The sequence below is a fragment of the Chaetodon trifascialis genome, chromosome 10 (assembly GCF_039877785.1).
Source record: "Chaetodon trifascialis isolate fChaTrf1 chromosome 10, fChaTrf1.hap1, whole genome shotgun sequence".
In the NCBI taxonomy this organism is placed as follows: Eukaryota; Metazoa; Chordata; class Actinopteri; order Chaetodontiformes; family Chaetodontidae; genus Chaetodon; species Chaetodon trifascialis.
In genome coordinates, this window is record NC_092065.1 from 28,121,040 (window position 1) to 28,134,411 (window position 13,372).

The 13,372-nt window shown below is 42.6% G+C and overlaps 1 protein-coding gene across 1 annotated transcript; it reads left to right on the forward strand.

The window, feature by feature from the left end:
* Positions 1–1,067: 1,067 nt before the first annotated feature.
* On the forward strand, positions 1,068–3,175 carry LOC139337160 (troponin I, fast skeletal muscle-like). Its single transcript, XM_070971609.1, has 7 exons — positions 1,068–1,127; positions 1,230–1,265; positions 1,526–1,562; positions 1,651–1,779; positions 1,886–1,975; positions 2,514–2,690; positions 2,871–3,175. Exons 2-7 carry the CDS (start codon positions 1,255–1,257, stop codon positions 2,949–2,951), a joined length of 525 nt encoding a protein of 174 aa, XP_070827710.1. The 5' UTR covers positions 1,068–1,127; positions 1,230–1,254; the 3' UTR covers positions 2,952–3,175.
* Positions 3,176–13,372: the final 10,197 nt, after the last annotated feature.

Consider the following 13,372-nt stretch of genomic DNA (forward strand, 5'->3'; position numbering starts at 1 on the left):
ACATCAAAAGCTCCAAAGGCAACAAGTCAAAAATGACTACTGTATGAAGCAATGGAGTGATGCTAGTTATACATCAGAGCACAGGACCGCTTTGTGCTCCAACACTGCAGAGAAACTAGCATTTTGCATGTTGATATGCCTATGCTAATGTAGCATGTTAGCATGCTAAAAATGCTAATATCAGGCTAATTTCCCCTTGCTAGAATTTTCCATGCTAACACTGAAAATATTAGCATGCTAATGTTAGCAACAGGCTCAAAGTACTTAAGATTTACAGGACCGTTTTAGAGGTGTGAACTGAAGTTTTGGACAAATGGACACTGACATGCTTTTTAACATTTAACATGTTACTATCATTTAGCATGGTGCTAAGATTCAGGGTATATATTTATTTATTTAGTTATGCCAACGTGCTAAATTTAGCATGTAAATAGCATGCTAGCATGTCACTGTTATCATTTTAGCATTAGCCTCCAAGCTCATCTTAGGATGAAATTTAAGCCATCAGATTCAGAGGTATCCTGTCATGAAGTGATGCCGGACACATCCTTTTGGCCTGCTGGTGGCGCTAAAAGAACAGCCAGAGGGTCACCAACATGTGGGCTGTAAATGTCTGAACTGAATTTCAAGGCTGTCTGTCCGGGAGCGGTCGAGACATTTATCTGGACCGCCGTGTTGGACCACCGCCCCCAGAGCCACGCTGTTAAAAATAGTGCTGTGGTCCTTTGTGGCATTAACACGGCCTGGATTACATGTTCAGCTCAGTGAAATTTCCTGGAATTAACATGATGTCTTAAGATAGAATTAACAGGAGGCCAAACGTGAAATGTGAGACAGGTGAGTTTCTACAGCTGGAAGGAAGTACGAGGAGGAGGAGGAGGAGGAGGAGGAGGAGGAGGAGGAGGAGGAGGAGGAGGAGGAGGAGGAGACGTGACTTCAAACATGAAGAAGTCTGATGTAGAAACAGAACAGCCCAAAGTAAAGATGTGGACTTTAACTTTCACCATTTAGACCACATATGAACTCATTCCTGGAGGTTTCGTTTCATATGTGACCCGTGCTGATCACAGGTCGCATTAAGCCGATGGGTCGTGTGTGTCTGTCACCTCGAGCTGCATCTACATTTGGTGTTGGTCAAACTTCTAAAATGCTTCAGAAACATCTGAATTTTATCACTCGTCAAAGGTCCAAAGGTAATTTTAATGCACTCTTTTCTTTTTTTCTCCCAGATAAAATCCGGATCCTGCAGCTAAGATGGCCACTGAGTGAGTGTTTAATAAACTTCAATCTGCTGCTGTTTGTTCTGTTGGCAGGATGTCTCATATACTCATAAACAGATTTTAGGGTCATGGATCATTTTAAAGGATAAAATGTCATATTATTTGGACTTGATGCAAATCCAGATGCAGATTACAGTTTCAGTAGTTTGGCAGATGTGTGCGCTCTTTGAGTGATGTTAGTCTGTACTGATGCTATCCGCTAACACAACGTGATGATGATGCATATGTTCTGTTTTCCCCTGCAGAAAAAGTCTGTCTGCGAGGCGTAAGCATACTCTGAAAGTAAGAAACGAGAACCTTTTTACTCCCTCTGAAGAAGAGCTGCTTTGACATGTCAGCTGAAAATACTTGATGGCGATGTCGTCCGCAGAGCTGTATGCTGGTGGTGGCGAACAATCTGCTGGAAGCTGAATCGAACATGAAGGCCGGGGAGAGGGAGAAGTTCCTGGCGGAGAAGTGTCCTCCTCTGGAGCTGCCGTACTCCAAGGAAGAGCTCATGGTGAGACACGAACAGGACAGGCTGTCCCGATCGGTCCGGGATCAAATTAATGAACCCAAAGCTTGTAATCGCACAGCAAATTCAACAAATGCTGTTTTCTCTTCAGGCCCTTTGCCAGAAACTTCATACGGAGATCAACATCAGTGAGGAGGAGCGATACTGCATAGAGTTCAAACTGGGCATGGTTCTGAACGAGGTGAGACACGCCTCCAGGTGTGCTCACGGTGCTGATTGGAACGTTTGTCAGCCCAGACATTACGGACCGTTAGCGCTGTGTTAGAGCAATGCTGCAGTCAAACAGCACATCAGTCCACATGGAACCGGCGTCCCAGCCTCAGTTTAAGGGATACTGGTGCACAAACTGATTGGTCGTCCTCACCGCCAGTCAACTTATCATAACCTCGGCCGTTCAATGCAAAACGAGCCATCGTGCTTGCTTGTTATTGGTTATGATGGTTTTGGGATGGAAAGGGTTAAACAAAGGTCATCTGCACATCTGCCAGAAATGGTTGGAGATCACACCGAGACAGGAACTGTGTACTCGAATGAAGTGCTTTACAAGAAAGAAATCACAGGCACCATCTGAGTGTTTCACATAGAAAAGACAGAAAGGACGTAAAAGCTCAAAAGTGTCAGACCTGAATCACATTACAAATACACTGATGCTAATGATCCATTCATGACTGATGATTTGACCTTTTATACGTCTGCACATGTCGTTGTTCCTCCTGAAGGTCAGAGACCTCAACATAAAGATCGTGGATCTGAGGGGAAAGTTCAAGAGACCCCGGCTGAAGAAAGTGCGTATGTCCGCTGACGCCATGCTGAAAGCTCTGCTGGGCTCCAAGCACACGGTCAACATGGACCTGAGGGCCAACCTGAAGCAGGTCAAGAAGGAGGTGAAGGAGGAGGTGAGGAGCCATCGATGTCTTTGTCTTTGTCGATAGCCGTGTTGGATCTAAAGATCACAACCATAAACTCTGACTATATACAAAAATCGGCCATGATGCTGGTAATCCATCAGCCGTATTTGTGTCTCATCATTTTCTGGTCTTTATGTAAACTGAATGAAACTTTGTCTGTGTTCACAGGACAAGCAGCTGCGTGATGTTGGCGACTGGCGTAAGAACATCGAAGACAAGTCTGATAGGAAGAAGATGTTTGACAGTTAAATGTGATCTGCCGCTGATTGTTGGGCCTTTCAGGACAGGATTCAGGTCTAATGTCTTTGTGGCTGAAGAGTTTTATTCCAGAATGCTGCATATCCACCATAAACGCACCTTTACCTGAAGGAACAGATCCGACGTGACTGAGTGTTGTTACGCTCATGGTGCGGTACAGTGGCTGATGAACGGCCATAATCTTGTGATGTGCAAACATATAAACATAAAATCATATTCAGCCATTATTCTTGTTTTTTTTTTAACAAATGCATTAATTGAAATGAGTCGAATTCTTCAATTTTTATTCTCCAAAGAAGGAAATCTGTAAGGTGAGCTGCGACAGAGTTCAGGTAGTTTCTGGATATGTGCCTTTGGAACAAAACTCTTCAGCTGGATCTAAGCTTCCTTCTGCTTTTGCCCGTGTTGACACTGTACTGTGATGTATTTGTACTGTGTGTACTGATGTCAGTTAGTACATGAGTGATGAATCAAGCCTGCTTTTGTTTTGAAGAGGCTGACCTATGCTTCTGCATCAAAATACTGCTGTACAAGGTCAAGTTCAAGGCCACTGCTAACCGATCGGATTTATTCTACTGGAGTTAATGATAAATCCATAAAAATCACCTGAATCTCACCTTCTTTTACTTTGGTGTGTTGACTGAGCAGATTTTTTTTAATTAAAACTGGTACATCCTCAGAATAGTGGCATAGATTTAGATGTTTAAGTTTATATCGTAGTATTTTTATTTATATTGTACTTTTACTGCAGAAAAAACTTCATGCACGCTTGTGTTGATGAGTGTCTTACGAAACCTCGTCTCCTAGAAATGACCTCTACGTACAACCAATTTGCATTCATGATTATGTTGTGTTGACAAAATGTACATTTTAATGTACGGCGCTGGAGTCGCAGGGAGGCGGTCGGGTGGATGGCAGGTGTACAAAGAGCAGGTTGGGCAAAACAAGCATGTTTGTTAAGGTTGGGGAAGGATCGTGATATTAAAGTGCTCTCAGCGCCTAAACATAAGAGTAATGCTGCAGTCACTATGAGTGGATGGTGCATTGAAAGACTGCCTATTTTGGCAGAAAACAGATGAAATAAGTCAGTAAGCACACATTCAAAATCAACATTTTTCCAAAATACGAAAACCTATTTGCTGTTGCTAATTAGTTTTGTATAAATATCATTTCTAGGAGGAGCTCATCACTTCTGCATTAAAAGGTAGAAATAAAGCTAATATCTCATGAATGTAATGTAAGACTTTTTTCAGGAATATAAAATGAACGAATAATCCCCTCTAGAGCTCTGTTACCTACCCAACATGCAGCCACAGTGTAGCCATGTGTTGCGTTAGCCTGGCGAGCTAATGGTCAGTAATGGATGAAATAATGCAATGCAAAGTCCCGTTTCTAGCAAGAGCGACTCCTCTATCGCAGAAGTATAGTTCAGCCGACTGTGCTAAACGACATCATATTGTCTTTTCTAAACTGTTTAAATAGAAATGTGATGTACTTTTCTCCTCATGTTGCTGTCACATTAAATACAAAAAGCTTCACGCTCATCTGTTCATAGTCTTGTTGAATTTGTAAACAGCTCCATAGCGCACTCAATTCATGCTTAAATCTTGTAAATTTGGACCTTAAATTAATCTTAAATTGTCTGTGTTCAGTCAAAGAGCTGCTCCCACCTTTTCAGCATGTGGTCCGTTCCTCAGCTCTCCATCAGAAGCAGAGGATTGTGCAGTAGGTGACAGCATGATGCTACAAGTGAAAAAATGAGCACTTGTAGCAGCTGTAAGACGTTAAACCTGCCAGGTTTACATGAATTGACTAATAGAGAAGATATTGTTCTGAAAGCTTTTCTCTCATCTGCACAACTTCAACCCCAACTGCTCGAGCGCTAATACTATACTCTTTATGCTAATGTTACCTTTAAGCTAATAAGACTTTCTATGATGACAATTTAAAAGTCTTTTCAGATGTCCTAATTCTCAGGTCACAGAATATAAAATCAATACTGATTGGGGATTTTTTGGAAAGGTTTACATAGTTGAGCTAACACTCACTGATTACAGTTAAACTGTAATCGATAACTGATGGCTAGCTAACATTGCTGGTAATGGTTAGCATGAACAGCAGACAGCGCTGTCTAAAGACAGACATTATTTTGGTGCCAAAATTATCTCAAACTTTATAAATGTAAGAAAAAAAATGTTAAGGAAAATATAAATTTTAAGTCTATTTCATGTTTTACAGCCCGTTCAAGCCTTTTTCTATTAATATCTGCTGTTGGTTCAAAGTTACAAAAAGAAACATCTCAGCCTTTTTTCCAGTTGGAGCCGGTGAGTTACTTAGTTTTATTATTTGTGGATCTTAAAGTGTTGTTTTTTTTTCTAAATAATTATTTGATTCTCTTTTCTTTTTCTTCACGCAGATTGAACGTGTCTTGATTGTCTTGATGTGGTTTGCTGCAGAGGTACGTACGTTCAGTTTCCTGTTGCTTCCCTGATCCTGTGCTGACATTGGAGCATAAATCTGAAACCCATCTTGTGGTTTGACCACCAATAAATTACGAGACTCTTACGTCATGAAAACAAATGATTTTTTACCTGAACTGATGGTTTTGCTGCAATTGAGGCAGCAGATAAAACAACTAGCTGCTCGTTCAGATGTCGTTCTGCTCAAGAAAACAAATTAAAGCAGACAAAAGTTTGGAGGTAAATAACTTTCTTCTTAGCGGTTGGTCCACGACCTCGGTACCAAAGTGCTCCGGATGACTGTTGTTTGGTTTTTTAAGGGTTTGTAGCTTTAACTGTCCTGTGGATTCACCGAGCAGCAAACTTTCAGCGCTGTGGTGCTCAATGTTGATGTTTATGTTACTGTTGTTAGCAAGATTATGTCACTAAAGACGCGGTCAATGTGATGTTGATAATCTGCATAGTTTACTTTACTGGTCACATTCTGCACATCTCTCTAAAACCTTGCAGCACCACTTGACAGCCTCAACAATGTCTTGTATTTGGCATCTCATTCCTCAGAGTTACTGCAGGTTATATTTGACCTCAGTTGACAGCTGTATCATATCATCTAGTAACAGCTGCTTGTTCACTTAGACTTAGACACCAGCCAGAATTAGATGTGAGCAAACAGAGCAGGAGAGCTGCAACAGTTTGTTTGTTTTGTTTTTTTGTTTTTTTTTACAAATATCCATGGCGCTATCTTTGGAAGAATACTGCACACAGTGATTCTGTTGCACAAAAACATCCCTCATCTGCTCATTGATAACATTTTCAGTTATTCTCCTTTCAGGTGAGCTGTTATCTCTGTCCTGCTCAGAGCCCTGAACATGAATGAAAACTGGCTTCAGGACTTTCAGGTAAGAACCAGCTGACAGTGGGAGGGTCCCTTTCCACAAAATGAATAATAAATAAAATAAAATTCAGAAGAGAGGAGAGCTTGAGTTTAAGAGGTTTAAGAACTACAGAAGCCAGTTGAGAACATTGTTGTTTAGCTCTCCAGTAGCTTTGCACAGATGCATCATGTTGGCTTATACAGTACGTCAGGCTGTAAGAAAGAAGAAACCATCCCTGCATTGCATAGTTGTTCAAGAGCAGTACATGTACACACAGCAAGTATCAGGAAAGATTGCATCTGGCACAGCTGTCATTTAATTGGCTGTGCATTGAAAGGTCAGGTCAGGACCAACAGGTCTCGGGTTACGGTCTGGGGTCTTTGTTGCATGTCGTTCCCCATCTCTGTTTCCTGTCACCTTTCAACTATTGGTTCTCAAGTAAAGGCATCAGATGCCTCCAAAAAGTTCCTTTTTCTATCTGACTTTTTAGAAATGTCTCAGGACCTTTGAGCTTGCTGAGGCTCAGCTGTAATATACAGTATATGAGATTATTTTACAGTATTAGATGAGCGGTGTTACATTTGTGCAGGTTCAGGTTCAAAGTCACCAAGACATTGTGGACACTGTTGACCATTTTGACTGCAGACACTTCATTTCATTTATCTCCATGTCTAAAATTAGTTTCAGTGTAAATCACAGTATTTCATCCATGAATCCAGAGTTGCAAGTTCATGCTTTTAAATCACAGCTGATGTCTGAAGGTGATGTCCATGAAACTGTGTTGTTTTCACACTGAACTGCCGGCTGGCAGCGTTACCCCAGTGAAGACCAACCTGGAGTGAGAAAAGAAGGAGGCTAAGAAGGAGGTGAGCCTCGTCTGTTGACGGTAGAAACTGACACCAGAAGCATGTTGAGAAACTCTCACAGCATCTGCTCAGTGAATTTCTTCCCGGTCCAATCTAAGTATCGTGTTTGTCTGCTGAGACGGGTGTTAGGAGGACGCTGGTGTCATTTAGTGTCGCAGCTCGTACACATCTATCCATCACTTTCCCTCAGTTTGAGTTGTAAAATTTGAAAATTGTACTTTACAGAATTACATTTGGGGATGAGCCAGCAGACAGATAGAGCAGCCAACAAACACTGAAGTGTAAACGCAGCAGCAGCCATCAGAGCTGAATAAGTCAAGTGTTTGTCTTCAGCTGCAGCTCCTCAAATGGCCACTAGATGTCGCTCTGAGCTTAAACTTCACCTTTTACAAAAACAAAGTAAAGACGCAATTGTCGGTCTTTTCTTATGTATCTTGGTGGATATTTTAAAATGTGTTATTGCTTTTAAAATGAAATCATTTCTATTATGAAAAGATAATAATGTGAGCAGCTGCTTGGTAGCTTTGGTGGTGCTCTTGTTACTTTACATTCAGTAGACTTTGCTGCAAATCACCTTAATTCACTTCCCTTTCCGTTCTTCTTTGGTTAGTTTTTATTTTTGAGCTTTGACAAATGTAAAACCTGGAAACTCTCCTTAGCCTGACTGAACCTTGAGATCCTGTCCACGAATATCACAAATAGAATCAGTGAAAAACAGTGGCAGTCCTGACAGATTTCTCAGGGGGCAACTGTTGCGATGATGGCTAAGATGACCTGTTCATTGAGTAAAATAATAATAAATAAAAGTCAGATAGCTACCTTTACAGTGTTAAATTGTATCTGTGGCGCAAATGCTTGCTGATGGATGTGATCCATTTGATGAATTGTCCAATCATGCTAAGATTAAAAAATTGGAAAACAATGCCATTGGTCTGGGCGCACAGAGGTGCGAACTAGAAGCAAATTTTCACGTGCCAATGAAAAGTTGTCTCTGCTCATAAACAATAAAAACGTTTGCTAGCTCTCATAGACTCCAGTATTACCGGCGCCCTTGAGGAGGAGGGCTTTATATCGAATGGCAAATTGCAAGTATAGCCTAAAGTTGGACGCATTTAATGGTTGCTGGCAGTGTGGCAGGTACTACTACACCATTGCACAAGTAAAACCGCGATGTATTTTTGTTCATGTATTTCGTATTTGTTAGGTTTGATTGATTCATGGTTGATCTTGTAGATACATAAAAGAGTCAATATTTCATGGGAGGGGCGGTGCTCTAGCGCCCTCTGACCAGCCGCCACTGGTGAAAAGAGGCAACCTTGATGGAGGCCAACACTCGATGGAGACATGTTTAAATTCGTGCTCTTACTTTGGTTATATAGGGACTGGATGGCTCATGGCAATGGCCCTGATACCCCATCCTCCCTCAGGACCATCCGCAGGACTCCCCGGACTTCATTTGGACAAAGTTGGAGTCCTTCTCCAAGTCCACAAAACACATTTAGACTGGGTGAGCAAACTCCCATGACCCCCAGCAGCACTACAAGTGTAAAGAGCTGGTCCACTGATCGACAGCCAAGATGGAATCTGCATTGCTTCAACAACTGGTCAAACTCCTTTTCAACACCTTGAAATGAACTAGGCTGAGGAGTGCACTGATAATTGGAGCACATCCTTTGAACCCCCTTTTTAAAATGGGAACCTTTTTTTTGCCTGCAACTCCACAGGCACTGTTCCAGATCTTCAAGTGACACTGAAGAGGTGAGTCAGCCAAGACCGCCCAACAATGTCCAGAGCCTTCAGCATCTTGGGGCGACTCTCATCTACACCTGGCTTCTTGCCACCAAAGAGCTTCTTGACTACCTTAGAAACTTCTGCTAGGGATTTGAGTGAGTCCTCAAATCTGTCTCCATAGCGGACGTTTTGGTCACATACAGGAGTTCCTCAAAGTGCTCTTTCTACCTCACAACAATATCTCCAGTCTAAGTCAGCAGTTCTCTCTCACTGAACACAGCAAAAGCCAACTCCTGCTTTCCCTTCCTGAGTCGTTGAACAGTTTGCCAGAACTTTCCTGAAGGAAGTCCTTCTCCATCGCCTCTCTGAACTCCCCCCAAACCAGGTTTTTGCTCATGGGCCTCACAGCCCCAAAGACCTCTCTCTTCAGTTTGATATTGAAGCTTTTGTTTGAGTCATGTCAAGAGTTTTTTCTGGTTGTAATATGTGTTTCCTGTTGTGATATACATTTCCGCACTGGGAGAACCTTAGCGATCCCTGCACAGTGGCAACACTTGACCAATCTACAAACACAGCCAGATGGTAGATGGATCTAAACCAAGAACTACTACTACTACTTCAAGAGTATGAATCAAACTCCATGTAAACATACACATGCAGTATGGTTATTAATGCTTTCACATAGTGAGGAAAGGCCACACGCTTCTCTCGCATTTCCAGAATCAGACCTGCTGCACAGAACATTCCTGAGGCTCGAGTTGGCTGCCGGACATTTTGGTAGAAAACACTCGCCCGTCTCTCTGTCATAACCATGAACCTGACCCCCACCATCACCCTCCACCGCCACATTCCCGGCATGACTCCATCGTCTCCGCTGTCTGCGCTTCACTCAGACCTGTCACCGCTTCTCCTCTCCGGCTTCACTTCTATAGTCTGACCTGCTAAATGCTTATATCTCTGATGACACCCTCACCGGTCAGTGGGTCCGAGGTGATCGCTGGTCAAGATTACGAAGGATATCAGTTTCCCCAGTGCTTCAGTTTGTTTGTTTGTTTGTTAATTCACTCACTAAAAGATTAACAGTATTAGTTCCATGACTTCAGCAGAAAATAGCATTCAATGCTTGGATGTTTTGGGCTGAGCCTTTCCTCAGCATGCTAATTGTTAGACATCCGGCCACATGCAGTTCTGACCAGTCAGCATGATGCATCTGTGATACTAAACAGCCAATAGGATCAGACAAAAACCCTTTGAATTCACACCAGCAGCACAATGAAATAAACAGTCGCTACGAAAGTCTACATTCATTAGACACCAAGTGTCTAATGAATGTAGGTGCTCATGGTCAGAAAACTGCCAGATAACAGCTTCAATTCATGCTTGCACCTCCAGAATCTTCCCATTGATATAAAGTGCAGAGCCTGGCAGGTAATATGGTACAATTGTGTGATGATTTATGCGCGACTTGCCATTCATCACCCATGTGATGCATGTGCATGCTATGCCGGCTCTCCGTCAGGAACTGGCCTACAGTCACTTGACGTGACTTAAACAAGTCACGAAATTCCAGTTGCTGAAACTTGGATGAGCGACACATTTTGTTTGACAAAAACACTGAATGTGTTGTGGATTTTAAATTATATACAGCTCCTGATGAAATCTCCCGATCCAGCTGTTCATAGCAGTTTTGGTTTGTAAGCCTTTAAAATAAAATCAGACATCGTTCAATGATAACACTCGTCTGCCTGATCAAGGTTCATCAAAGTGTCACTGAAATCATTAACTCAGGGTATAGTAGCAACACCACAGACTAGAAATACTCTATAATCTATAGTATACTATTGGAATGAAAGCATCACTCTAATGTTGCAGCTGGTAAAGATGGAGCTATTTTTAATTACTTTATAATATATGTATATTAGGGCTGCACGGTGGTGCAGCAGGTAGTGCGCGTGCCTCACAGCAAGAAGGTTGCCGGTTCGATCCCCGGGTCAGGCGGGGCCTTTCTGTGTGAAGTTTGCATGTTCTTCCCGTGCATGCGTGGGTTCTCTCCGGGTACTCCGGCTTCCTCCCACAGACCAAAAACATGCTCATTAGGTTAATTGATGACTCTAAATTGTCCGTAGGTGTGAGTGTGAGTGCGAATGGTTGTTTGTCCTTGCATGTGGCCCTGTAATCGGCTGGCGACCGGTTCAGGGTGTACCCCGCCTCTCGCCCATTGTAACTGGGATAGGCTCCAGCCCCCCGCAACCCCGAAAGGGATAGGCGGTATAGATAATGGATGGATATATGTATATTAATCATCCCTGTAGCTTCATAATTTTTGTCTGCAATCTTTTGTAATGTTGAGAAAGAAAAGTCAGAGGATCACCAAAGTTATTATAAGTCAGGACAGTCATGTCTGTCCAGGATTTCAGGGTAATGCATCCAATAACTGTTGAGATATTTCAGCGTGGAGCAAAGTGGAGGACCGACAGACCAACCGCTGTTACCATCCATAGAGCTACGCGCTAGCATGGCTAAAAGATAGCAGCACTGATTTTTTAACTATAACTACGTTTCCTAACCTTTAACCTCTCCAATGAATCATTTAGGGTAAGAGTAAAGAAGGTAGATGGACTGGAAACAGACTGAACCCTGAGATGATTTGTGAAACCACCTGCTGTTTGCTCTTTCAGCACTTTCACATGTTGAAGGACATTTTCTCGTTCAGGTAAATTTCCCCTGAGAGGAATCAGAAGCAGCTGAATGTTGAAGCAAGTAAGAACGTTTTTATGAGCGAGTCACCACGAAACGTTATCCAGATGGAAAATGGGCCTTCCTGCCTACCTGACATCACGCCCACGTATTTTTATACCACAAGTGTTAATATGAGAGGGCTTTCTGCGACCAGAGAAAGGTCTGGAAGCCTTTCTGAGGACAGATCTACAGCTCGGATCTGCAATCCAAGATGAAACGCTAACCAAGCCAGCCGGTGATTACGTGATATTTATAGACAGCAGAAATATGAGCTTGCTAAGCACTTTATTAGCAGCAATATTTAAAAGTGATACCAATGTTTCACTGGTGGCTTCGCTCTATTGACCTCGTTTATGGACAACGCAGGTTGATCACCTTTGATTTCAATGTTGGGGAAAATGCTGCATGACTGTGATAAATCACGTTAATTCATGTTCTGTGAAGTCATCAGTGAGGAACTTCTAGAACAGTTCAGGAGATGTTATAAATCAGGGAGGTTAAGATCATCAGCTGGTGACTTCTGGAACTTTACTTTTACTACCGGTAATCGTCGTCCAAATTCAGGTCATTTTTGCTAAAATTAAACTTGTGTATTTCATGTCTGGCACTCATGATTGTCGTAAGATGTCTGTGTTGCTTGTTGTTGTTGTTGTTGTCTTGCTGTTCTTTAAGGGCCAAACATCCCTTAAAAACCCCTTAAAACACGTTAATCATCAATAGTTGACATTAGCATCATTTAGGACTTTATTTCAGTCTAGTGAGGATCAAATTTCGTTGTTTTAAGAGTTACTTATTTCACACCCATTAAACCTGATAAGAGACACCTTAATGGGTTTTACAAGTTTGTTTCCCTTCTCCTAGTTTATATATCAAATAACTTAAAGTCCGTCTTGCTCATCAGTGTTAAAATCTCACCTCCTCGTTAGCTTGGCGGGCAACCTTTCGCCTCAGAGGTGTCAGGTCAGCTGTGGAGGAGGCTCTGCAGGTTATTTCCTCTGGGAAACCCTCTGAGCTGAAACTCCACCGCTGAGCTCTGGAGGTGGAGGCGACGGCGAGGACTCGCTGGGGTTTGAGTTCTTGCCAAGCTCACGGATCGTGAAATGTGATGTAAATTACTGGCAGGGGTGCAAATCTGAAGCTGGCATCCGATTTGAGAACTTTTCAGAAATGGGCTTTCTGCAAGTTTTGATCCAGATCTGCAGTCCAGATCCTTTTTTGCAATGTTTTAAGGATACCATTTAAAGTGGTGTAACAACAGAGAATCAACAGATTTTTCCCTTAAATTTCCCCTTAACTCAGCCAACTCAAGCCTGGAAAGAAAAACTCTTAATGTGCTGTGTGTTTATCCAGTTATCATCACTTAAACTCCCTCAGGTGTTCCTGACAGACGACCACAATCAAAAACATCCCCCAAAACACAGAAATGACTGTGCTGTCCTCCTGCTTCCATCCCTCCCCCTTCATCTGGTGAATCGTTTGGACTCTGGGAGTTTTATAGTGCTTTTCCTCCCTTTTATAGCATCCCGGTGGCACCGAGCAGAGTCCTAAAATGATATCAGGCTCCTCCTTGGTGATGCCTGATTTACAGGGTGAAGTTGGCAGGGGATGATGATATTTCAGGAGCTTGCTGGCCGATTGGTCTGAGGATCCTGCATTTCCATAAACAGGAGCTCCATATCCATATCTGAGCCCACATATATATACACCCCGGGATGTTTCCTGCCCACTGACCACTGCTGTCC

Excerpts from the sequence above, each read along its gene's own strand:
- LOC139337160 (XM_070971609.1), top strand. Across the intron at positions 1,563-1,650 it reads GGCGTAAGCATACTCTGAAA|AGCTGTATGCTGGTGGTGGC; the intron begins GTAAGAAACGAG and ends TGTCGTCCGCAG. Across the intron at positions 2,691-2,870 it reads AGAAGGAGGTGAAGGAGGAG|GACAAGCAGCTGCGTGATGT; the intron begins GTGAGGAGCCAT and ends CTGTGTTCACAG.